The 27,527-nt window shown below is 41.5% G+C and overlaps 2 protein-coding genes across 2 annotated transcripts in view; both read right to left on the reverse strand.

Annotated features, from left to right (window-relative positions):
• baiap2l1b (BAR/IMD domain containing adaptor protein 2 like 1b) overlaps positions 1 to 27,527 on the reverse strand; it is a 258,771-nt gene that overhangs the window by 54,607 nt on the left and 176,637 nt on the right. The gene's annotated exons all lie outside the window — the stretch shown is intronic.
• Positions 830 to 27,527, reverse strand: part of tecpr1b (tectonin beta-propeller repeat containing 1b) — a 42,388-nt gene continuing 15,690 nt past the window's right edge. Inside the window, exons 9-25 of the mRNA XM_056454385.1 lie at positions 27,245 to 27,375; positions 23,131 to 23,516; positions 21,164 to 21,261; positions 19,345 to 19,500; positions 18,963 to 19,112; positions 17,701 to 17,858; positions 17,370 to 17,488; positions 17,065 to 17,164; positions 15,089 to 15,185; positions 14,010 to 14,089; positions 13,320 to 13,376; positions 10,467 to 10,641; positions 8,667 to 8,802; positions 8,311 to 8,403; positions 6,053 to 6,159; positions 4,121 to 4,240; positions 830 to 3,694 (exon numbers count right to left, since the gene is read on the reverse strand). Coding sequence (XP_056310360.1) covers positions 3,572 to 3,694; positions 4,121 to 4,240; positions 6,053 to 6,159; positions 8,311 to 8,403; positions 8,667 to 8,802; positions 10,467 to 10,641; positions 13,320 to 13,376; positions 14,010 to 14,089; positions 15,089 to 15,185; positions 17,065 to 17,164; positions 17,370 to 17,488; positions 17,701 to 17,858; positions 18,963 to 19,112; positions 19,345 to 19,500; positions 21,164 to 21,261; positions 23,131 to 23,516; positions 27,245 to 27,375 — 2,286 coding nt within the window. The 3' untranslated portion in view covers positions 830 to 3,571. The remainder of the gene's footprint in view (positions 3,695 to 4,120; positions 4,241 to 6,052; positions 6,160 to 8,310; positions 8,404 to 8,666; positions 8,803 to 10,466; positions 10,642 to 13,319; positions 13,377 to 14,009; positions 14,090 to 15,088; positions 15,186 to 17,064; positions 17,165 to 17,369; positions 17,489 to 17,700; positions 17,859 to 18,962; positions 19,113 to 19,344; positions 19,501 to 21,163; positions 21,262 to 23,130; positions 23,517 to 27,244; positions 27,376 to 27,527) is intronic.

Consider the following 27,527-nt stretch of genomic DNA (forward strand, 5'->3'; position numbering starts at 1 on the left):
GTTTTTATTGTGGTGGTTTGAGAAAGCCAACATACTGTTATACTACATAAACTACTTCATCTGAGACTCATTTCTATATGCATCTCCTCTTAGACTGTTCATACCACCAAACTAACTCCAGACCCCCAAACTGGTCTGACTCAGGTTGCTATATCCAGGGGCGTAGCAACCGGGGGGGATGGGGGGGATGTGTCCCCCTCACTTTCAGAGACAGACCATTTAGAAACAGGTGATTAATAATTATATGAACGTATGATCTCATACAGCCGTCCCCCCCACTTTTAAAATGTCCGCTACACCCCTGGCTATATATTTTCCAATTGATCCGACATTTGGGTTTCCGAAATCTGACCTGGGAAATTGGGAAAAGTCCCATTGACTTAACATTGGACCAAACTTTATGACCTCATAACTTTCCGCCAGACTGTCAAACAGATTTTGGGCTCATTTAACTCAGACTACCAATCTGCCAATCACTGATGATCTTTCAACTTATTAGCCACACCCTAAGAATCACTTACGGCACCCTAGCAACTGTCCCGTAGACTTCCATTGTAGAAAAAAACTGCCATTGACTTTACATTGGACATACTAACAATATACTAATCCATACTAGAAACATACTAACAAACACACTGTTCTAGTTAATAATTTAATTAGTATTTGAGTTAATCGTTTCACAATCCACTCATTCACTTGCATATTATGGTTCCAGATCAAATATCAGCCTCAATAATCCCTTTAGTTTAATTCGCGAATGAAGAAAGATGTTAACAGAGGAACAAGCTGCTGCTTTTAACACGTCTTTATTGGAAAAACAAACAACAGAAAGCATCACGTGCTTGTTAAGATCACAGTAGGGACGTTACAGCAATGTAGGTGAAATAAAACTCAAATAATATGCTCAAACATCAAACAGTCTTCAACACATGACGGAAACAAGTACATGTGACGTGCGTAACGCAAAGTGACTGGTGAGTGAAGCCGGGCTCACACTGTGCGGTGCTCACAGTGTAGTCGTATAAAGACGGCCGTACACACACTGCTAATCTTTTGCTATCCGGATAGATTGAACAGATTCTGAGTACTTGGACACACGTCATGACTTTCCGTGTCCATGCATGTTTGGTTTGGAGGATTAATTACAGTTCAGTCTTTTGTTTAGTGATGAAATAATGTCAGTGTTTGAGATGCTTCAGCTATCATCGAAACAACAGGAGCACAATAAAACCCTGCCAGGAGAGAGAAATCATTTCAGATGTACAGCAGTACAGGGGTGTCCAAACTCAGCCCTGGAGGGCCGGTGTCCTGCAGACTTCAGCTCCATCTTACCTCAACACACCTGCAAGGATGTTTCTAGAAAGCCTAGTGAGAGCTTGATTAGCTAGCCCAGGTGTGTCTGATTGAGGTTGGAACTAAACTCTGCAGGACACCGGCCCTCCAGGACTGAGTTTGGGCACTCCTGCGGTAGAACTAAAACATTGGCATCGGATATGCAGAGGGGGAACTTGTTACTTTAAAAATGAATGCTTTTCAAGAGCTCACACTTAGCTGAGGATTGATTATAAAGCGTGTTTGGCGTGCCATCCAGAGAGAGAGAGCCCTGAGCTCAATAGATCCCGAGTCCTGGGCTCCCTCCCAGGGTGATAGGGGAGTTTGAGCTCAGGTTGGTCTTGAGAACTCCCGTGCTTGTTTAAGGCTAATGATGAATTAAGGATTGCTATGGAGAGATAGACTGCTGATTAGGAGCTCGTCTATAGTGCCAATTTGATTTAGTCAATGCACTAATGTCTTAATTCACTCGCATGTCTTTGGACAGTGGGAGGAACCCGGGGGTAACCCACACGAGCACAGGGAGAACATGCAAACTCTGCATAGAAAGGTTGACTGGCCTGGTAAGGACTAGAACCAGTGATATACTTGCTGTGAGGCAACAGTGCTAACCACTGAGCTATAAAGGAAAAAGGTGGAGGAGTAGGGGAGGGAAGGGGGGATTCTTCAAGATGACTGAGGTGAGAAACTCTGGTTATTTATGGTGACTTGGTGAATCATGTATTAGATAATGCGGGACCAGCCCATACCAAGTCAACCCTCCCATTTTTCCCTGGATTCTCGCGTACTTCACAATTCCATCCTGCCATCAGGACAGCCTTATTTCATTGTGTGGTGAGCCGCAGCATTCTGCCAATCACTACTTGGAATTGAAATAAATGCGTTGTGCTTCACAGAACATCCACCAGGTGGCGCATCGAACAACCAACTCCCCTGTGCAGAATCCATCATGGCCTAACCTTGTTTCAGAATATGCAGGTTTACATTATTCCCATTATTTTGATCATGTGTTTATTTCATATTTAAGATAGATAAACGCAACCCATACTGCCGAACCACCAGGGGATGCCTCTTGACGTGAATCTGCTCTGTGCTTTCATTTTATTTAGGCTTGAAAACACTGAAACAAATATAAATCTGCAGGATTCCCTTCATTTCCATTACACGTTGCCCCCCTATGATATTCTTAAAACAGTCGGTTGATGTCGTGGTGCGCATCCCTTATTTTCACATCCCAATGTTGACCGGTATGAACCAGCCGTGGTCAATCATAAGCACGTGGTCCTCCGGAAATTAGTTTCTGAATAAGCTTCAGTGGTGATGCCGTCATTGATTGAGCTCTTACAGTGTGACATGAGGACAACGCTCAAAGTCTGACAAGCCACAATCCTAACAGACTGTTGAAAATGGCACAGTGTGAGCCCGGCTTTCAAATCACACGCAGACAGAAATCAAAGTTCAGTCGGACTGAAAACACAACAGAAGCGAAACAAAAGATTTGTTTTTCAGGCAAATGAAAAAGGAACAAAACAAAAAGTCACATTTGGTTGAAGAGCATGGAGACCGGACGAGGGTCAACTAGGCATGGGCCGGTATAAGACTCTGATGGAATGAACACCTTGAATGAAAAATCACGGTATAGCAGGGATCCCCGAACTCTATCCTGGAGGGTTTAGTTCCAGCCCTAATCAAACACACCTGAAGCAGCTAATCAAGATATACTAGGAACTTCCTGGCAGGTGTGTTGAAGCAAGTTGGAGCTAAACTCAGCATGACACCGGCCCTCCAGCACCGAGTTTGGACACCCCTGCAGTATAGTGATTACTGCTCTAAAAGAAGTTCTTCCTAAATTTCTTGGTATTATTAAATACACTATATATATTGCACAAATATGCATGGATATACAGTAAAGCCGCTCACTGTTCAGCTCTACAGGATGTTGGTTTATCAGTGATTTGTTTCTGAGACTGAATCGTGGCCTGATCAGTAGCTTTTGATGTAGATCCTCCTGTTCTGCTAGCGATGCTGTTGCTTTAAATAAATAAAGTAGTCCTAAACCACTGGTATATACCACAGGAGTCATGTAACAGAAGAGTTTAGTGGTATTTAAACCTTGACTTTTCCAAACCGCTGTAAATCTTGAAACCGGTTACCATCCCATGCCTAGTTTTTCCCAACAAGTGCAAACTTTGACGTGCATTGGAGCATGCTGAAGATGATGATGAAGGTGTGCACGGGTCTAGCAGCCCACAGCATTGCCGTTCACCTGAATCTCAGCTCTGGATCTGGGCATCGGGCTGCGAGGAGTCGCCCGCTGGAGCTCCACTGAGTTCCCTCTCACACACACGTGTGCCCATCCACCCTGATTCAAGAGAACAGTCTCAGACATGCTGACAACAAGCCGGTGTTCTAGTGCTGAAGCACATGCAAGATCTAAAACTTCTCAACCTCGTGTGTTTGTAATGTTTCATGAATTGAGTTCTTCTCTGTTGAACACACAAGAATCTGTGATGGTTTCGCATCTTCTTTAAAAGCTTAAAGCCCCGTCAAACATGTAGAAATGTGCAGTTTTTTATTTATTCAACTTTAATCTCAACTTTATTCTCATCTCACAGGTTCTCTAATGCTGGATTTACTTCAATTATGAATGATGGTGAGCTGGACGGGCTTTATAACTCTGTCAATGTGAGGTTTCGAGAATCAAAGAAGAGTTTTAGGCATTAGAACAACTCGAGAGTGGGTCAATAATAATCGCTAGTCTACTGTGAGGAGTAATGGAAAGACTCACCCCGATGCCGTAGTCCCAGCTCAGGCCTTTGGGTTGCATGGGCTTCACTCCCAATCTGTGGCAGACCGTTCCTGAGCTCTCTGCTGGATAACCTGACACCTTATCAGCAATTATCCAGACCTGGACAGATCAAACCGTCAAACACTACATTTGTCGTACAACCGTAATGATTATGGAGCCTTTCCACAGTTGCGTGTTTGGTTAGTACATCAGTTGGTGGACTCAGAGCGCAGTGAATGCGAGAGGACAACAAATCATTATACTACAATCCTATTAGCTGAAATAATGACAGAAAAACTCCAGGATGGTGTTATCAAGACTTTCAGAAGGAGGAAAACAATAGCATCAGACTGATTTCTGTTGTAATTTGATTCAAAGATGATATAATACATATGCAAATACATATAAATATACATACATTAAAGAAACTCTAAATATTAAAAACTTTGAAGGATGTAAAAGTATGATGACCATTAAACGCATGATAACAGTCTTGAGGAAAGGGCTCTATTGTTTTATCATCTATGAGTTTAGAAATATTAGCTGTAATCTCCGCTACCGCATCCGACAGTGGGTTTGTGGATGAGCTCGTGTTGGCGCCGTCAGGATGTTCGTCAGCCTCCTCACGGCTGGTAAACTGCGTTTTTTTGCGTGACATATTTTCCGATTGCCTCAGAAAGTAGTCATCTATGCTCATACTGTAGAATACTGAGTCTGCGCGTGTAAAAATGTAACCTACTGAAAGTTTTTTAAATAAAATATGACAACGTGACACTACCGCTTAACTACACACAGCCTTCCTTCAAGCCGCCATCTTGGAAACCCCAAGGGCTCTATTGTTAAGATAGTTGGGACAGGGGTGGATCTGGGCATAACAGGAGCTAGCAAAGCTTTCTATAGAAGAGTGTGGGGGGAAACTTGGTTACATTGAGGGAAATAAGTATTGAACACGTCAGCATTTCTCTCAGAAAACATCTCTCTATAGCTGCTGCTGACTTATAATTTTCACTGGACGATGATGACAACCAAAGAAATCCATATATGAAAACAAAACTAATCTAAATAGCTTACAAATGAAGTTCTGTGTGATAAATGAAATGACACAGGGAAAAAGTATTGAACACATGAAGAAAGGTGTAGTGAAGGCCCAGACAGCAGCTGAAATCTCTCAGTAGCACTCCTCTGCCCTTCCTTAGCTTAATGAATATCAGCTGCTTCAGTCCAACATCTACATCAGCAGGAGGATGAAGATGAAGCCAGGGTGGACATTTCAGCAAGACAATGAGACAGCCAAGGAGATTCTCAGAAGCTTTCAGAGAAAGAAAATCAAGCTGTAGAATGGCCCAACCAATCACCTGACCCCAATCCAATAGAGAATACAGAATAAAGCTCAGATTTGATAGATGAGACCCACAGAACCATCCAGATTTTAACACACTGTTGAAATCTTTAAGCTGCCATCATTAAAAAAGCCTTTTATATAAAGTATTCAACACATTTCAGTAGTTCAGCTTTCTCCTCGTGTCATTTCATTCTTATTAAACACAACTCAGCTTTCAGATTTGTTTTGTTTTATTGTCATGTGTGTATTATTTGAGTTTTTACCAAACTCTGCTTCAATTCCACGTCAACAGCTCCTTTAGAGATATTAATCCCAGGAAAAAATGACCAGTTCAATACTTATTTTCCTCACTGTATATAGTAGGGTGAAGGAGAAAAGGGAGAAAGGTAGCAGCCTAATATTAAAGAATAACAAAGGGCCTAAGATCGAGCCTTGAGGAACACCACACGCTTCTGAGATCAGATTTTATCACTAATGAAGGTGAAACATTTTAAATCCATTAAATATATATTTTTAAAGTGTTCATCTTTGTTGTGGTTGTGTTTATGTTTACAACAGAACGTGCATTCGTATTTTAAAAGGTCTCAAACCTGGTCCAGCGGTCCGACAGACACCTTACACACATTATTGGAGATGAGCTCCCATGCTGAGCCCTGAGGATAGCTGGGTGTCAAACCCTGTCTGAACCACAGATTACCTGCACACACACACACACACACACACACACAGAGAGAGATCAGAGATTCTCTAATTTATTAGAAATGAAAGGTCATCTTTAAACCTGTTTTGTTTACAAACAAAATATAAAAGTCAAGACAGAATGGTGACTGATATTCACTCCTCTCACTGCTAATGTAGCTGAAACTGTGCTCTGGTTGTATACTTCTTATTTGAACATATATGCTGCGTCCCAATTCTCATACTATCTGTCCTAAATAGTATTCGAAAATATAATACGTGTGTCCTAAATCATAGTACACTCACCGGCCACTTTATTAGGTACACCTTACTAGTAGCGGGTTGGACCCCCTTTTGTCTTCAAAACGGCATTAATCCTTCGTAGCAGAGATTCAACAAGCTACTGGACATATTCCTCAGAGATTTTGCTCCATATTGACATGATAGCATCACACAGTTGCTGCACATCCATGATGCCAATCTCCCGTTCCACCACATCCAAAGGTGCTCTATTGGATTGAGCTCTGGTGACTGTGGAGGCCATTTGAGTACAGTGAACTCATTGTCATGTTCAAGAAACCAGTCTGAGATGATTCACGCTTTATGACATGGTGCGTTATCCTGCTGGAAGTAGCCATCAGAAGATGGAGACACTGTGCTCATAAAGGGATGGACATGGTCAGCAACAATACTCAGGTAGGCTGTGGGGTAGACACCATGCTCAATTGGTACTAATGGACCCAAAGTGTGCCAAGAAAATCTCCCCCACACCATTACACCACCACCACCAGCCTGAACCGCTGATACAAGGCAGGATGGATCCATGCTTTCATGTTGTTGAGGCCAAATTGTGAGCCGAGCATCTGAATCTGGCAGCAGAAATGGAGACTCATCAGACCAGGCAACGCTTCTCCAATCTTCTATTGTCCAGTTTTGGTGAGCCTGTGTGAATTGTAGCCTCAGTTTCCTGTTCTTAGCTGACAGGAGCGGCACCCGGTGTGGTCTTCTGCTGCTGTAGCCCATCCGCCTCAAGGTTGGACGTGTTGTGTGTTCAGAGATGCTCTTCTGCAGACCTCGGTTGTAACGAGTGCTTATTTGAGTTACTGTTGCCTTTCTATCAGCTGGAACCAGCCTGGCCATTCTCCTCTGACCTCTGGCATCAACAAGGCATTCGCGCCCACAGAACTGCCGCTCACTGGATATTTCCTCTTTGTCTGACCATTCTCTGTAGAGAGGGTTGTGCGTGAAAATCCCAGTAGATCAGCAGTTTCTGAAATACTCAGAGCAGCCCGTCTGGCACCAACAACCATGCCACGTTCAAAGTCTCTTAAATCCCCTTTCTTCCCCATTCTGATGCTCAGTTTGAACTGCAGCAGATCCTCTTGATCATGTCTACATGCCTAAATGCATTGAGCTGCTGCCATGTGATTGGCTGATTAGAAATTTGCGATAACGAGCAGTTGGACAGGTGTACCTAATAAAGTGGCCAGTGAGTGTCTGTTGAGAAGAGTAGGCTATGCCAAAGGTTCTCGGATGGTTGACTATTTCTGGTAGACATTTGAAGTGCAGATCTGTGCATACTGCAACTGCTAATATTACCCACAATACATTGTGTGTTGGATGAGAATTCACTTAGAACTACAAATGTGGGTAAATTATGTAAACAAACTACAAAGATGGCGGATGACCAATTGTTAAGTGGAGAGGCTTTGATAAAGATGTTTGAATGACAATATCGAACCGAATGGAAAATATTTGTTATATTTAATTTCCAAAAACAATGTGAACTTCTAGAAAGACATGTTTGGACCGTAACTTGTGACTGTGTAATTCTGCAAACACCTGAGGAGATTTCTCTGTGTGAAAGACTCGTGTATGACAGATTAACTCACTGATGACTCTACAGTACGCTCAATATGACAGAAGTGTGGATGATGTGACGAGATGATTGACAGGACATGTTACTAAGAAAGGAAGTAGTTTGCTCCAAACCATGCATACTTTTCTGTTGCACACTCAAAAGTACATACTTTCTTTATTAGGGCAAAGTCAAAGTAGGTGCAATAATTTGCAATCAACTTCTCCCAATTCATGCATCTAAAGAGAACGTCTACAATTTAAATACATACAGACTGATCTCAATAAATACAGCTAAAATCCACAGTCTCACCGCTTTCATCCACAGCGTAAACAGATGTTCTGCCCACTGACACCTGCTTGAGGGTCTGCCGCGGCGGAGAGGGGATGTGGTACCAGCACTCGCCTGCCAAAACCAAAGGAAGTATGAATTAGACCTTAATTTGATTAATATAAATGAGTAAAATAGCTATGAAAAACAGCCGAACCATATCAAATGTGTCCAACAAACGAAGTTCTTCAATTGTTATATATAAACAGTTAACCTGCAGTTTTACAGCATATCGGTGATGTCTATGTGTGCATGTGTGTCTGTGTTAAGCGTATGTGTTGTTCCTAATAGAATAATTGAAAGTGTAAAGACAAAACAGGACTGATCTGAAGGCTCACCTGCTGGATTATTGGCTGAAACGGAGCCCCGGTAGAAGACGGCCCCGTCCCGGGCGATGGCCCACACCTGATGACCTCCTCCAATGCTGATGGACTTAAATGGCTGATCGGTTCCCACATGAAGCCACGAACTTCCCTGTGGTTTCACAGAGCCAGGGGTTACAGGACGTCCCACACACTCAATATGAGAGCAAGCAGAAGAGCCATCGCCCTCGCTTCGGGTGCCAGGGTAAGCCGTGTCCTCCGAGAGAGAAAGCACACTTAAAAGAGCGGAGCCTACTTTTCCAGTTTCCTCTAGATTACTGGGTAACCCTGGTCAACTGAGAGGAAATTACGCTCGAAAACGCTTGCTACTCCATGCTCCCTAACCCGGAGATACGTGCACTTTTTCAATTCTGCTAGTAAGTTCCCCTAGTAAGAACCCTAGAGAATTCCTCCGAGGCCCCCTGCACCTGCCCCTGGCTCAGTGTGATGTCTGGTATGCCCACTTTTGAGGTTTGGTGCCAGCTATCCTCATTAGGGTTACTCCATATGTTCTTATTTCCACCAAGTCTCCCCTCTTAGGTAACAGGTGACCTTTGTGGACTGCCACGCTTTCCCAACGTACCGTCATATTTCTAAAACCCCTGGTCTATTTTAGCTAGGTAAAAGCACATTTAAAACCCTCAGTCTACATTTTCTAATTATTCCCATGTAACGGTATTTAAAGGGCCGACGGGACGTTGGAAGGTTGCGCTCTTGCTTGTGCGCTCACGCTATGCTTGGCAAACTTCACACCAGGAGTGTGACGGGCTTAGCTGCTGTGACGTTTTCCATACAGTCTCCCATAGTCTGTTCCAGACACACATTGTAGTTCCCATGAAGGGAAATGTCCTGGTTACATATGTAAACCACGTTCCCCAAATAGGGAACGGAGACTTGTGTCTGCACTGCCACAGCAGCTGAGTGTTAGCTGACTGATCGGCTCTTCAGCAGCCATCAGCTGATACACTCTGCTAAGCTCCGCCAATTCATTCGGCTTTCATTGGCCCGTTTTCTTACTCTTCAGAATGACTCCCATAGTCTGTTCCAGACACACTTCTCCATTCCCTATTTTGGGAACGTGGGTTACGTACGTAACCAGGACGTTATACAATCTACAGTGTTCTTACAAAATGGTTGCCCATGGTTGCCCATGCTCTGAATTGGGCACTGCTCAGTTGGCCGGCCCTGGCCCAGTTTGAAGAGGTGTGCCTGAACATGGTTCACTTGGGCTTTGTTGCAGTACACTTGTAGTGTGAGTGCAAAGAGTGCCTGAGCCTGAAACTGAAGATGCGACGTGACTTTTACAGCACTGTTTGATATGGATTTATGAATCATTCTTACTTTTCAATGAACACAAACTGTCGTAGATTATTAAAGATGCAAACCCCTCACTGCATGTCAGCTGCACCTTCAGGAAACCTCCTAATACCTGCAGCACCAGGACTTTATGATTGTTTATGAGTGTCAAAAGTGGCGGATCTGTTCAGCAAAAGTCTAAAAAAAAAGTCTAAAGATAATACAAAGCAACATCACTAAAGCCATCTTTACTTTGCAGAGCGAGAGCGCTTCTCTTCCTGTTAAACTGAACAGAGCATCATTGATGATGTAAGCATGCTCAGGTCCGATCGGTAAAAACTGTAATGTGAGTGCAGGCCGAGGGGAAGACACTGGGGGACAATCGCGCTTTGGCATGGTTCAAGACAACTGAACCTAATGTGAGTGCGCCCTGTGTGTGTAATAGATGTTCAATGAAGTCATGTTTGTGTGAGAGCTCACAGCGGGGTTTTCAGGAGTGACCCCCAGACGGCACAGCACATCCCCCTTCTCACTGAGAGCCCAGACGGGCACCTGCTCCAGCCGGCACTGGGATAGACATGGCAGGACGGTCACATCGGTCAGAGCGATCGGAGGAACCTTCATCCAAGGCCCTGTCAGGCTGAGCTCACACCTCCTGACAGAAAACACACAGCGGTTCAGGTAACACTTTAGTTTACGCAACTATTCACACCATTTACTACTGACTGATCACCAGGGCCAGACGGAATCTGCAGACGTGCTGTTTCTGCAGAGAATTTAGCTAAAAATCTGTGGATTTGTGCTGAATTATTTTGGGAGTTTCATAACTAAAACCTTAATATGTGAAATAAAAAATAATAGCTTTTAACTTTTATTTAATGTTTAAAATGCAAATCCATTTAGATTCACTTTATTTGGTAAACAAAGCAAGTCTCTCATATAATATCTCTACTAAAAGACAGATAATATTACTGTACACACTGCACTGTACATAAATCAGACGAACATTTTCACATTAGTCAATAATATTACTGTAATTAATATAAAAACTGAATAAATATAGATTTACACACATCCACTCAAGTAAATAAACAGAATTAATGATCTAAATCTGCAGAGTTCTGTTTCACAGAATCCATGTGGGCCTAGTTATTACCTGCCTATTATTAAGATACTGTTTATTAGAGCTTATAAAGTCTGATCTCTCTATATCCCTAAACCTAGCCAATACCCAAACCTAAACCCAAATACTACCTTAATAACTATTAATAAGCAGCTAATCATAGTATAATAATAGTCAGAGCTAAAAGTATTAGTTGATGGTTTGTTAATAGTGTGAATTGCACATTATAATAAAGTATTCCCTAAAATATTTCTAAAAACATTACACTTTTAACATTAGAGTGCATGTTTAGCTGAACAATTATTCAAAGCTTAAATCAGCAGTTCTGAAATTACTATAACAATTTAATTAGATCCTATGTAGATCCTGCTTGGGGAGGGGCGGGGTAGCAGATCATGGTATCATGGTGGATCATCAAGAGCGGGGGGAGGGGGTGGATCGCGGCATGGGCCCTTAGACTCATCCTAACTTTCCTCACCCCTAGCGGCACCTCTGCTTAAGGGTGTGTAAATTATGCTGGAATTTTAATATTCAGGTGACCTATTCCTTTAAGTTGATGACAGACGAATGAATGAATAAATTAAATTAATTAATTAAATTACCCTGCTGAAAAATCCAGCTTAAACCAGCCTAGGCTAGCTGGTTGACCAGCCTGGTTTTAGAGGGGTTTTGGCCATTTCCAGGCTGGTTTCCAGCCATTTCCAGCCTGGTCTTAGCTGGTCAGGCTGGAAAATGACCAGCTAAATCCAGCTAAAACCAGCTAGACCAGCCTGGTTTAAGCTGGACATAGCTGGTTTTGGCTGGGCTCCCAGCCTGGCTAGGCTGGTCAAGCTGGTTTTAGCTGGTCATTTTCCTCTAAAACCAGTCAACCAGCCTTGGCTGGTTAAAGCTGTTTTTTCAGTAGGGTAAAAAAATATTGCCTTACCTAAGAATTATAGTAAAGCACAATCACATTTGATAAACGGAAACTAAAATTCAATGTCTGCATGAACCAGAAGCTGCAAATGATTTATTTTTTTGGTATTGTGAAGCAGTTCCTAGAGAAACAGAATATTAAATAGGAAAACAGTGGGCGTGGCTTGTTTTTTTCCTCTGCGAGCTGATTGGATGTAGCAAACTAGGCGGTTCATTCAGAAAGATGGGGAAAACAGTTTGGGGAGAGTTATTACAACCCAAAAGACTCCTCCTCCTGGAGGGGCGTGGTTAAGTATGTTAGCCACGCCCAACACCTCAGACAGACCTAGGCTGTTTCTCAATACGCGTTCTTCAGCGGTCTTGCGTTCTCGTGTAACGTCATCAACAGCTGCCAAAGTTCGGTTCCAATACTCAAGAACGGAGGACACGTGAAACTTCCCGGATGTGATCTTGATATCGAGGACGCACCGATGCAGACTTAAGCACCAAACTCGCATAAGAAGTCCCAGAAGTCATTGTGACTGGAGGTGGGAAGCGCAGCATTTTATTTCGATTTAATATTAAAGTTTAGAGATAGAACTTATTTACCTCAGGAGTTTCCCTAAATGAAACGGTGAAAGTAAACATGACCATGGACATCTTAATAAAGGAATGAACACTGTAATGGTTCAGTTATTGCTGAAATTCATATTCAAATCTGTTTTGTTTATTTTGTGCAATGTATATTTATACTGTTTTTATGCAGAGTATGTGTTTTGAAAGGGGAAAACAATAAATCGTTGTGTGAATGCTGTCATGTTTAAATAATTTTCCATTAAAGAAGCGCGTGAAGGTCATGTGACCATCAGGAAGAACGCAGCATCTCATTTCTCACAGGGTGCGTTCTCTGTTCTCGTGGTCTCCCGCGTTCGTTCTTCAGAGGACAACTGGCAAGACCGCTCTCCACAAGAACGCAAGTCCGTCCTCTGCGTTCTTGGAATTGAGAAACAGCCCTAATCTCAGAATTGAACCGAAAACAAACAGGAAGTGCATTTTCAGATTTACATTATGGATTAAACTATTTTTTTGTTCTTAAAGTCCTGCACAGATGAATTGTTGTTTTGATTTCATGTGTGCTTTAAACTCCTGAACCCCCTCTCCCTTCTTAATGTTAAATAAATAAACTCCCTGACTCTTAATATCTGTAATAGACCTTCTAAAATTTCCACGATATTCCTGAAAGTCTATATGACCCAGTGGGTGCCCAGTACAAAATGAATATACAAAAACATCAGCGCATGTAAGAGTGAGCTAACCTTGCCCAACGCCTCCGCCGCACAAAGTCCTTCATCGTCTTGTACCCGTGAAAGCTCCTGCATGGACACATGTTAGTTCTTAAATACATAAATAAACAATATTACACGGTCATAAAATGAGTTTTATCTACATTTGACGTTTTTAAAGTGAGATGCTAATGGTCTAATCTGATTCAATGATCTGTGCTAAGCTAAGCTAAATGTGAAAAAACTTATTTAGTTGATTTAGTTCATAAAATATCACTATAACACAATTAAATTGTAAAATAAGGAAATAAAAATGTATTTATACATATAAGAAATAATATTATTATTTGATCATTTTATTATTGGGCGGCACGGTGGCTCAGTGGTCATCACTGTGGCCTCACAGCAAGGTTTCTAGTTTAAGTCCCGGCTGGGTCAGTTGGCGTGGGTTTCACACATGCGCTATAGGGGAATTGATCAACTAAATTGGCCGTAGTGTATGAGTGTGTGTGTGAATGTGAGAGTGTATGGGTGTTTCCCAGTACTGGGTTGCCGCTGGAAGGGCATCCGCTGTGTAAGCATATGCTGGAAAAATTAGCAGTTCATTCAGCGGTGGAGACCCCTGATTAATAAGGGACTAAGACGGAGGAAAATAAATGAATGATCAAGATTTAAGAGTGAAAGTCTTGTGTGAACAATTATTAGTGTTGGCAGTGCACATACACCGGGAAATCTGCAGCGTACTGCCATCCCTCTTTATCTGTCCCTCCTGGGATACTGTAGTCCACCGTCCAATCAGAAACCTGCGAGAGAAAGACGCAACCATCACTCATCTGTGCATAATATCATAGTAATAATAATATTAATCCAGACAGTACAGTAGGCTTCTTCCAGTATCAAACTTTCATGTTGCGATTAATTGCTGTAGCTTTAATCATTAACAAGAAATTTTGTCTTGATTCTAGTCCAAATATCTCAGATAATAAGTGAGATTTTCCTTAAGACATGCAGAATAATCTGTTAATGGGGTAAGGAGAATACTGTCACTTCAAAGCAAAAACTAAATTACTTTGTTTACCACATATTTTGCTTGTGTTAAGGAAAAACTCCTTGATTTGCTTCTTGATATATGAATATTTAGCTATCTGGACTAGAAACAAGACACAAACTCTAATTAAGGAAAGAAAAACAGCTTTGTGTTTTTGACTGTTTGGCGCCATCTAGTGTCTGAATATTGCGCAGGTTAGTGTATACTCCATCAGCTGTTTTAGACTGTTTGTCTCCATCTAGTGTCTGAATAATGCTCGGGTTAGTGTATACTCCATCAGCTGTTTTAGACTGTTTGTCTCCATCTAGTGTCTGAATAATGCTCGGGTTAGTGTATACTCCATCAGCTGTTTTAGACTGTTTGTCTCCATCTAGTGTCTGAATAATGCGCAGGTTAGTGTATACTCCATCAGCTGTTTCTGTCAGCTTTGTGTTTTTGACTGTTTGTCTCCATCTAGTGTCTGAATAATGCTCGGGTTAGTGTATACTCCATCAGCTGTTTTAGTTAGTCAGCTTCGCCTTTAATTGATGAGATTAATCTACTATTACGGCTCAGATCAATGTTTTATGTCTAGTTTTTTAAGTTTTATGGCATGTAGCCATGTAATAAGCAGGATAAAGTACATCCAGGATGGCTGCTGATACACCTGTCGAGCTTCATTCTGCGATAACAACCTCCTGGATCCACTTTATCTCTAACATATTGAATTATTGAATATCAGCATGTCTTAAGTGGAGTAAAACTACTAATGTACCCATGTCCACTGCGGTGATGGAGGTCTGGTGTTTTCTTTAGTGCTCTCTCTAAAGCCGGACGCGTCGCTCCACATGTAGCGGTCAGTGGGCAAACCTCTGAGAAAACACATTATTCAGAAAACACACACATATTGGTACACCTATCACCACAGACCTGTTTAAATCAAGACAATAACTATGAAGATAGCAATCTAAAAACTGTTATCAGTGTTAAAGAATAGCATACAGTAGTTTACACCACAACTATATTAATAAAGAAGTAGAGAAACAAGATCAACTGTTTAAGTCTAGGGAAGCTGTAAAATTAGCCTATTTCCAGAAAAAGTGCAGTGTTCACACCAAACATAATAACGATAAATATAATTATATTTGCGTCCACACTGACTGATGATAATGACTTGCTTATTTTTAGTTTATGCGTTTCTTTTTGTAACCAGCAGGTGTCCTCAGTGTGCTACTAGCACGTCTGACCAGTGAATCCAGCTCATGTAATCTATCTAATCAAACCAGGAATTTTGCGATCGCAGACAGTGTAGAGAAATTAAAACAACACAAATTATTTTTCCCCATCATTTTCAAAGGAAGAAACCCAAAGATGCCAAAACTAGCACTGAGAACCCGAGGTACTTTAATTTTAATACTTCAATTTTCATGAATTTTTTTAACATTTTCCCCCTGGTATAACCAATTATGTTCGTGATAGTCATAATCTTTAAATAATCTTTGAAAGGAGGACTTTACATCAAGCAAAGCTTCTCCACAATGTCGTCTGTAGATTTAAAATCTAATATTGCTTAATATTTCATTCATATTTCATTCATATTTCCTTAATATTTGACTGAATTCTCACTTTCTGTCAGGGTTTTATCATTTATTTACTGGAAAAAACATCGTTCTGAATGTGATCCCAGTGAGCTTTACCATTTTTGAATCCATTCAGCCGATCTCTGGGTCTGGCAGCAGCACTTTTAGCTTAGCTTAGCATAGATCATTGAATCGGATTAGACCAGTAGCATCTCATTTTAAAAGTGAGTTTAGAAATAAGCTAAAGATAAGTTTCCTAGTTACAGCTTGACTTTTCTGTAGTTACATTGTGTACTAAGACTGACAGAAAATGAAAAGTTGCTATTTTCTAGGCTGATGTGACTGATTTTCAGTTTTAGGGAACACTTAGATTATTAAGGGGGAGATTTAATGACAGTCTTAGGGTCTTTCCTTGAATGCCATGTTTCACTAAGGGTTTCTAAAGGTCTGAAGGATAGTTTTAACTAAAGGATTTCTTAGTTTAAAGGGAACCAGTTATGCACCTTTTTACAAGATGATGTCTCTGTAGAGTGTGTGAAGTTTCAACTCAAAATATCACACAGATAATGTTGTGTATCTCTCTGAAACTGACCCGTTTAGGCTTTGATTCTAATCGTGGCGTTTTGGTGACTGTCACTTTAAATGCAAATGAGATTGTGCTCTTTTTAGAAGAGGGCGGAGCTACAAATGCCTATGCATCAGTATAATGGCAGATTCAAATCTGGACTCGTGTTGTCAGTGCTGGTCAGGTGTGCATGTGTGCTTCATGCTTCTGTCAGTCTATGGAGACTCCTGCTTCATCTGAAACTCCACATCTATAATCCTCTTAGTCTACGCTGACATTATCTTCAGCAGCTCAAACACTCTAATGGCTAATGGACAGACGGCTGCTTCTCACCCAGGGCTGCTGTTTATGCTAATGAGGGAGAGACGGGGACTAGTGGGCGGGGCTTTCCCCCTCTGATGATGCGTACAAAGACGGAATGTCAATCAAAGTGTTTCCTTCATCAAGTCTGATTATAACAAATACACTTAACTCATGTTTACTCTTAGAGGCTGGAGATATTCACACACTTCTGACACACACCTTTGTTTAAACACCTTATAAACGTGATTTCTGGATAATAGGTGCCCTTTACAGGCTGTCCTGCATGTGAACATACACACTCACTTGTCAGTGTATCCTGTCATTGGGTTCCAGCGCTGGTTCTCATAGATGCACACACTCCTCACATCACTGACCTCCTCATTCAGCTTCACAGGTCCAGACACTGGAGAGAGTCCAAGAGAAAGACCAAAGGGTCAAACGTCAGACTGAAGCGTTCACCTGAAACGCTCTTGCATGAGATAAAGATTCGGTGCTGATGCTGAATGGAAGCACATTTTAAAAGAGCGTGCAGCAGGACACATGAGAAAACACTTCAGTTTATCCAGACGTGTTTGTGTGTGTGTGTGTGTGTGTGTGTGTGTGTTTACCCTGAGCTGATCTCCCCCCAGTGTAGACCCAGGCTGTGTGATCGTGCCCGATGCCCCACACCACACCCAGACTGTTGGACTCCACACACAGCAGATGAGCGGGAACCTGACGCCAGAACCTGAGCCAGGGCAGGTACAGAACAGACACACACACACATGCGCACAGACAGACACATACACACCACAGTATGAAAGCCTTCACAAAGTGTACATCAGCCTTGAGTAGATTTGTGTGGCATGTGAATGTGCTTACTATGTAGACAGCAGACAATACGGCAGCTAACTAGGTTTAGACAGACAGACAGACAGACAGACAGACGGGTGTACTTACATCTGATCGCAGGGTAAATACTGTGCCGGAGCCTCCAGACTGGGCGAGGGCTCATGAACCATAACATCCCCTGTACAGGTGACCGCCCACAGGGCCTGGGTAGACGGATGATCCCCCAGAGCTCTGGATGCACAACACGACGCATTCAGCAGACACAACTGCAGACAGACAGACACCAAACATCACTCACAGCAGAGCACTCCCTCTATATACCATACAATTCTATCAATTACAGCTCATTTCTCCTCTGATTGCTGATTGGTCAGATTTCCTTACTCTGCTCTGATTGGTTAGATTGATTTGCTCTGCTATGATTGGTCAGATTTCGCTCCTTTCGTCTGATAGGCCAGATTGATGTACTCTTCTCTAATTGGCCAAAGATGCTTCTACTCTGCTCTTAGTTGCCAAAGATGGCTCCAATCTGCTCTGATTGGTTAGACGGCCCTATTTTTCCTCTGATTGGTCAGGTGAGTTTGCTTTTCTCTGATTGGTTAGATGCTTATACTCTGCTCTCATTGAGCAAATATGCTTTTACTCTGTTCTGATTGGTCGGATGGCCAAACTCTGCACTGATTGGTCAGATGGCTTTGCTCTTCTCTGATTGGCCTGATTGATCTACTCTGCTTTGATTGGCTAAAGATGGTTTAATCTGCTCTGATTGGCCAAAAATGCTTCTACTTTGCTGTGATAGGTCAAAAGGCACTACTCTTCTCTGATTGGTCAGATGCTTCTACTCGGATTAGTCAGATTGCCATACCCTGGTCTGATTGGTCAGATGACACTACTGTTCTCTGATTGGTCACATGCTTCTACTGTGCTCTGATTTGCTAAAGATGCTTTTACTTTGCTCTGATTGGTCAGATGGACATAATTTGCAATAACAGGCTAGATGCTTCTACGCTGCTCTGGTTGGTCAAAGATACTTTTACTCTGCTCTGATTGGCTTAAGATGACTCTGCTCTGACTGGTCAGATGACTCTTCTCTGATTGGTCAGATTGCCATACTCTTCTCTGATTGGTCAGATGCTTCTACTCTGCTCTGATTGGCCAAAGATTTTTTTACTGTGCTCTGATTGGTCAGATGGCTCTACTCTATTCTGATTGGTCAGATTGCTCCACTCTTCTCTGATTGGTTAGATGGCTCTACTCTGATAGGCCAAAGATGCCTCTAATCTGTTCTGATTGGCCAAAGAAAGCTAAACTCAGCTCTAATTGGTTAGATGGCACTACTCTTCTGATTGGCTATTCATCTGGACAATTACCCAGCTGCTGAAGTCTTGTTGAGAGGGGGTTGCCAGTAAAATGGGCTTCCTCTGTTTGGTTCTCTCAGGTGTGTACACCGCCACAGTGTACAGAGAGTCCCTGAACACAGGAACCAGCGCCGTCACCTCCTTTATCACAGCATACAGATACTGACAGAAGGAAGGAAGAAGATACATTACTCACGACGATACAGTCTGATTATTAGTTTACTGATCCTAAGTGTGGTGTTTTGGTGACTGTGGCTTTAAATGCAAATGAGATTGTGCTCTTTTCAAAAGGGGCGGAGCTACAGACGCCTGTGCATCAGCATAGTGGCAGATTCAAAACAAGACTAACCTTATCTGTGTGTAAAAGGTCAAGGTGATGGTGTGTGTGTGTTACCTTCTTCTCCTGCTGGTGTGTGTAGTAGATGTACAGTATGTCTCCAATTTGAGCTCCAGCACTGCTGATCTGCTCCAGCGTCACACACACATCCTCCCACTGATGCGGCGTCCAGTCCCTCCACCAGCACATAGAGCCCTGCGTCACTCGCACACACTGACACACACACATACATACAGAGACATACACACACACACACACACACACACACACACACACACATACAACCCCAAATCAGAACAGGTTGGTACAGTATGGAAAATGCAAATAAAATAGACAGTAATGATTTCTAATTTTACTTTGACTTGTTGGTCTTCGACATTGGTCTTCGACATTGCAGACGATACAACAAACATGATTTAATGTGTTCCTCATCATGTTTATAGTTGTTTATTTTTTCTAAATAAACATGTATTCCAGTTTTGGATCTTGCAACACATTTCAAAAAAGGTATCAGTAAAGCATTTACCACTGTGTAATGTTGCCATTCCTTTTCACAACACTTAAAAGATGTTTAGGGACAGAAGACACCAAGTGATGAAGTGTTTCAGGTGTCATTTTGTCCCATTCTGCCTGCAAACAAGTCTTAAGGTGGGCAACAGTACAGGGTCTTCATTGCTTTAAAATAAGCCACGCATTCTCTATTGGAGACAGGTCGGGACTGCAGGCAGGCCAGTCCAGTACCTGTATCCTCTTCCTCTGCAGCAGGACTCTGTAATGTGTGCAGAATGTGGTTTTGCGTTGTCTTGTTGAAATATGCATGAGTGTCCCTGGAAAAGAAGGCAGCATGTTGTGCTCCATAATCTCCAAGTGCTTTTCAGCATTAATGGAGCATCACAGAAGAGCAAGTTACCTTTGCTAAAGGCACTGACACAACCCCATACCATGACAGACCCTGGCTTCTGAACTTGTTGCTGGTAACAGTCTGGATGATCCTTTTCTTCTTTGGTCTGGAGCACACAGCGTCTATTTCTCCCAAAAAACACCTGAAATACTGCTTCATATGAGCACCGTAAATGTTTCCACTGTGTGATGGTCCATCCCAGATGCCTCTAAGCCCAGAGAAGTCGACAGCGCTTCTGGACACTGTTAACATAGGGCTTCCTTTTGGCACAGTACAGTTCTCACTGGCATTTGTGGATGTAACTACATATTGTGGTACTTAAAGGTTTGCTGCAGTAGTCCTGAGACCATGTGGTGATCCGGCTTATAGATGAATGAGGATTCTTGATGCAGCGCCCCCTGAGGGATCGGAGATCACGGTTGTTCAGCTTAGGCTTGCGCTCTTGTCCTTTAGCACTGAACTTCCTCCAGATTCCTTCAATCTTTTAATGATGTTCTGCACTGTTGAAGGTGAAATACCCAAATGTCTTCCTCTCTTTCTCTGAGGAACGTTATGTTTAAACATTTCAATCATTTACTCCTGTCTTTGTTGTCAAACTGGTGATCCTCGGACCATCTTTGCTCCTAAAGGACTAGACCTTTCTTGGATGCTGCTTTTTTACCAAATCATAATCACCTGTTGACATCACCTGTTTCACATCACATCATTATTTCAGCAGTTTACCTGATTACTGCTCTAAACTGCTCCTGTCACAACTTTTCCTACAATGTGTTGCGAGAACCAAAATAGGAATACGTGCTTATTTAAATAAAAAACTATAAAAATCATGAGAACCATTATTAAATCATGTTTGTTGTATGGTCTGCAATGAAATACAAGTCAAAGTATATTTGGAAATCACTTCTTTCTTTTTTTATTTGCATTTTCATGTGTGTGGTCTAGCACAGGTGTCTGCTGGCTGTTCTGCTGCTGTACCTGGTCTGCACAGGCATCTCTGTGCTGCTGTGCTGCTCCTGTGTGTGTGTCTGCAGCTCTGAGTGCAGGAGTGATGGATGGAGAGAGCGGCTCTGCGTCTGACACACACACACACACACACACACACACACACATACACACACACACATAATTGTGATTATTGCTCTAAAATAAGTCCTTTTTCAGTGTCTGGTTTCAATGCAGTGCAAGAATTTCCCCGATTAAACACAAAGAGCTCTATTTTGATGATATAGGCGCAAAGTCTAAAGCTCATGGCGTAAAAGCATTGAGAGTGTGTCTGAATCCACTTTTGCTATTTTAAGGATGTAATAATACCCTCTGCACTGTGGTGCATGATCTAACAGGGTTGTGCTTATTCTCTTAATGAGTTCTGTGTGAGTTTTGACAATAAAGTGCATTAAACCAATCAGAGTCTCATGTCTCATTCCCTTTAACAGTCAGTTGCGTCGCTCCATGGTGCATTTGCTATTTACATGGCGGACTTTATACGAGTAAAAACTGAACGCTTCACTAGTGAGAAAACAGTTAAACAGAGCATCTGCAGTGCGAGGATAAAGAACAAGGCTCCTCCATTCAGCCTCTTTACTTTCTCTTTACTTTATTTTTCCTCTTTACTCCTTTACTTTGGTGGAGTGAGGAAACGGTGGAAACTCACTCCACTGAACACATCCATTAGCCTAAATATTTAATCTCCTTTGTTAAAGGCAAAGGTTTGCTTCAAAACTATTTCTAAATTCAGTTCTAATCTCCAGCAGAGGAATAAATGAACAATAATAATGAAGTGTGGTCAAAACACTGAGTTATATCCAAACACACGTCCTGTTCTTATGACCCATATGGTGATGCATACGTCTCCAAAACCCCACAGCTGGACAAATCTACACTAGTTTTTATTAAAACTAATATAAATCTGCAGATAATCAATAATACTGATAATAATAATAACATTATACAGGCGCAGATCGTCATGAATAAACTGAAAAAAAGAGGTGAAGAAGGCATGGAGGCGGTGGTGTTTATATTGATGTAGAAAATCATAATTTCTGGATCATTTTAATCCTTTAATTGTTTTCATCTGTAAATATATGTGTGTGTTGCTGTTCACCCTGTGTGTATTCAGCAGTGTGTAAGTGTTTGGACCTGCATAGGTGCATAACTAACGCGCTCTGCACTGGACTTAAGAGCAGTTTTTAGTTCGTCAATGGCGGGGTCTATTTCAGTTCCTCAAAATAGCAACGCACCAACAATGCTCCTTAACACACCTCCTTTATAGACCAACACCAACATGAGTCCACAAAATGGTGCAGATGGATTTACTATTTAAACAACGTGTCGCAAAACATGAGAATGGCAGTTGTGCTGGTCTGAAAATAGCAGCAAATCACGCCAAACACGTCTTGTGCCTTACTGCGACGGGTGTATGATAGAGCCCGATATATTTTATTTTAACAGGCATTTATAATATTTTGGAGCTGTAAATATGTCAGGCTCAATAATTCAAATACATTATTGTTAATAATAAATTAAATGTAATTTAAATAAATAAAGTTTTTAATATTTAGATTTTTTAATTAACGTATGAACATTTATATGGATTTACGTATATATTATATCATCTTTGCATCAAATTACACAAAGCAAATGGCCACTTGTGTGAGGTGTGTGTGTAATGCAGTGTGTTTGGGGCGCAGGACAGTAAATCTGACATGATTCTCTCTTCTATCTGCCGTTATCAGTCTCACACTATTGTTTTCCTCCTTCTGAAACTCTTGATAACACCATCCTGGAGTTTTTCAGTCATTATTTCAGCTAATAGGATTGTGAAATAATGATTTGTTGTCCTCTCCCATTCACTGCGCTCTGACTTCACCAACTATGACGGCTTCAATGTTGAGAAACACACAAGTGTGGCTCCATTCTAAAAGTGTGACCATAAAAAAACGTACCTGTGCTCTGAAAGCACTGGAGGCCTGCGCAGGAAGTGATGTCACATCCTCCGGCGGTGACCCAGGCCCAGGGCGGCGTCTCCTCCTGCAGGACACTGCTGGTGCTGTTCTGCATCTGTATGGGGACGGTGGCCACAGACGCCCGCATCTCCTGCAGGTCCACGGTGCTCCACGGCGCATCAGAGGGAATGCTGGGTGATGACACTCCTGGCTCCTGCTCTCCTTCAGGTCCCGTAGGGCGATCCGACACCAGCGCAGAGATGAAGCTGTCACTGCTGATCTTCGGGACTTGCGATTTTGGGTTTTCGTCATCGTGGTCGTCTTCACAGCTCAAAACGGAGCCCTGGGACGGGGCAGTGACATCACCAGAGAAGACTGGGACATCACTGAGAGACGGAGATGTCGGAGAGACGGACTGTCAAATATTTATATTAATTGTTGAAGATTTTATCATGATATATGGTGATATATCATGATATTGACTTACTTTAATAGGTATAAATAACAAAAAATACTTAGATTATTGTTTTATTGTACAGTTAAAGTCAGAGCTGTTAGCCTCAGGTATATTTTTCCCCAATTTCTGTTTAACAGAAAGATTTTCTTCAGCACATTTCTAATCATAACAGTTTTAATTACTCATTTCTAATCATTGATTTCTTTTATCTCTGCCATGATGACTGCACATAATATTTGACTAGATAGGGAAGGGTTTGCATGAAAATCCAGCTTAAACCAGCCTAGGCAGGTTTTAGTTGGTTGACCAGCCTGATTTTAGAGGGGTTTTGGCCATTTCCAGGCTGGTTTCCAGCCATTTCCAGCCTGGTCTTAGCTGGTCAGGCAGGAAAATGACCAGTTAAATCCAGCTAAACCAGCTTGACCAGCCTGGCTGGTTTTGGCTGGGCTCCCAGCCTGGCTAGGCTGGTCAAGCTGGTTTTAGCTGGTCATCTATCAGCCTGACCAGCAAAGACCAGGCTGGAAATGGCTGGAAACCAGCCAGTAAATGGCCAAAACCCCTCTAAAACCAGCTTGGTCGACCAGCTAAAACCAGCCAACCAGCCTAGGCTGGTTTAAGATGGATTTTTCAGTAGGGAAAAGGGGAGTTGCGATAGATGCATGCGCTGATTTTCATGGCGGCAACACAAACACAGACGCAAGGGAGATTGCAGTGACGCAGTGACTAAGTTTACATGGACATCAGTAATCAAATTATTTGTCGTTCCTTTTACATGTTATAGCACATAATTCGATTGTGCTATCCACGTTTCCTCCAGAATTTCATGTAATTTCAGGTGTTTCATTCTTAATTTGTCAACTTTAACTGCAGTTTGGCACTTTCACTTTCATTCAAGAATATTTCATGCATGCCCCCCTGACAAACGAGATATTGGTTGTGAGGAACTGCTGGAAGAGTGTGGTTTTAATGGAATTTTTGATACCGCACGCCATATGGGAGAAAAAAAACCCTCAACATTTCTCAGTAGAGGCAGAGACTCGGTAGATGCAGAGAATAGCGTCAAACAGCCGTGTATCGACTATCCTGTCACAAAATGCGGCGAGAATCATAGACAACAGTAATAGTTTGATTGCGGTGTTTACATGTTTACACTCTGAGAGCAGCATTTACAGCGGATCTTTCAGTCTATAATATTGTAGTAATAATACTGTAAACTTAGTAACTAAATCATTTTGACTAAGGTCTGTCTTTAAAAACCGAGAGAGTACTGCTGATGATACTAACTTTGCCATCTGAATAAACATAAACAAAGAACACAGATCACTCTTACCAAATCTGTAGAGACAGGACAATCAACACCAACTGGAACTGCGTCTTTTTTAAAAGGAGACGAGCGGCAAATCCGGATTTCACCATTTCCAGATTGGAAAAGCTCTCGGGTTTAACATGCTCCTATATATTTTTGTCGCATGTTAGCAGACCACTGTAATCCACACATGTGGGTCCACACGACTGCTGTGCTCTCATCGCAGGGAAATAGAAACAAAACCTTCGTTGTGACACATTTATAAAACGCAAAACTGACAGCCCATGTCTCCGAACAATTCTTCTTTTTCCACTTGTTTTAATTACGGTTGGCAACACAACCTGGCGTCTCTCTGAACACTGTTACAGTTTTCAAAGCTGTTACGTATTTCCTTTATTAATTAAATAATGATAGATATCTTAAGCAGTGAGTTTAGTGTGTATTGCATATGCTTGTGGTTCTTTTCTTTCCGCCTCTGTCTCCGACAGGTTTCATCTTTACCACACAGGTGCGGTGAATCAAGAGCCAACACGTGGAGGCCGGCTTGTTTGTGAAGACAATTTAAATCAGACTGGATTGTCGTTCAGAGAGTCTCCTCTCAGCTAAATTGTTGATAACGCTGAATTTTGACTTTGAGATCTATACGTGCGCTGAGGAGGGTGCCTTTTTGTTTTATTGATGTCTTCTCGTGTTTTGGGGTTAGTAGGGAGGTAAGTGAATGTTATTTCATTTGTTTTTACTTGTCATGTGCAGGTAAGAGGGTTAAACTTAGTTAGTTGATGAGTTTTTGTTTGTTATTTTGCCATTGATTTCCGCAGGCTTTTTATTGTCTCCTTTTGAAGTGTAAACCTCAAATAAATTTGACTTTACGTTATTTCCTTGGTCAATCGTCTTTGTTGTTGAATTCAAGTCCTTCTCATGAATTAATGATAAACTCAATGACGTCATGTTGTACCCGCCGGTACAGACATCCAGACTGGAATACACGTAAGGATCTCATCACTGTGACGCAGCTTCAAGATTTCTTTTCAATCCGGCAGAACGAATTTGCTTGAAATAACGCAAAAACAACCAATTTTCACTTTTTGGTGAAATATATGTGTGCTAATAGTGTTTTAAGCAGCGCGGGACACATTTATATGACTGTCAACATCTCAACAAATGTGTTCTGGTGTTTCATGACCCTTTAACAAGGTTAATTAGGGTAAAGTTAGGGTAATTAAGTCATTGTATAACAGTGGTTTGTTCTGGAGACAATCCAAAACTAATATTGCTGAAGGGGGCTAATAATATTGAGCTTAAAATGGCTTTAAAACAATTTAAAACTGCTTTTATTCTAGCTGAAATAAAACAAATAAGACTTTCTCCAGAAGAAAAAATATTAGAGGAAATACTGTGAGAAATTCCTGAATCTGTTCAACATCATTTGGGAAATATCTGACAAAGAAATTCACAGGAGGGCGAATAATGTTGACTTCGACTGAATATAAATGGAGAAATTTAGAGCAGAGACAGACAGATGTGACTCCATCTGCTGGATAAAAGCAATATTAGTTTAAAAAAAATTATAATTATATTAAGTAATAATAATTATATATATTTTTATTATTATTATTTTTAAATGGTAAATTAAATGACATTAAATGATATAAATCAGCCTGTCTGACTTAAAAGATTCAATTAGAAACCTGATAAACTTATAGTTTAATAAGTTGTGATAAACAAAAAATAAACATATACAGCATAAAATAAAATGACCAAATTAACATATATTGCAAAATAAAAACTACATTTGATAAGCAAACAGTAAAAGATAAACAACTTAAAACTGTAAGGCCACTTGCTGCAAAGCTTTTTTAGTTGACTCAACTGAAATGTAATCAAATTCAGTGCTTAAAGAAACATTTTAAGTCAACTTTGTGTTTACGCACGTCAGGATTTTGCCAAGTACGCTGCGATCCTAGATTAACATCTATGTTGATCCTGGAACATCATGTAAATGTAATTCATACCTATTCCCTACCCCTAAACCCAACCATAACTATACATTACTCCCAAAATCAGAGGGGAATAATAGTTGGTGTGCACCGCAAGCCTAAACTTACCATGACCGGTAAACATATCCCTTATTTCTGATTGGCTGATTGGAATGTTGTTCCAGGATCAACACAGATGTTAATCCAGGAACATGTCCTACCTGGTGAAAAATCAGGCTGGCGTTGTTTTGACAGTGCAGTTAAATGTAAATTACAGCTGTAATTTTTCTTAAGTATTAACTGTTTTTCTTTAGGTTTGTGGTGTCAAAGTGTGTGTTGATGAATGTGTGTGTGTGTGTGTGTGTGTTTATTTACCTGGAATGATTTGTGCTTTGAGGGCCATCAAGCTGAGCTGACACCGCGATCCATGACCTGCCTGTGACCTCTGACGCCGTTACACCAGCACGAAAATACACCATCCGGTCATCACTGCCAACACCCCACACCTGCGTCCCCCCCACACACACACACACACATACATACATACATATATACACATTAACTTCAAACATATAGTTGAAGTCAATCATTTGCCTTCCTTTTAATATTTCCCAAATGGTGTTGAGCTCCAGATTGAGGAATTTCTCACAGTATTTCC

Source organism: Danio aesculapii, chromosome 3, assembly GCF_903798145.1.
Source record: "Danio aesculapii chromosome 3, fDanAes4.1, whole genome shotgun sequence".
Taxonomy (NCBI): domain Eukaryota; kingdom Metazoa; phylum Chordata; class Actinopteri; order Cypriniformes; family Danionidae; genus Danio; species Danio aesculapii.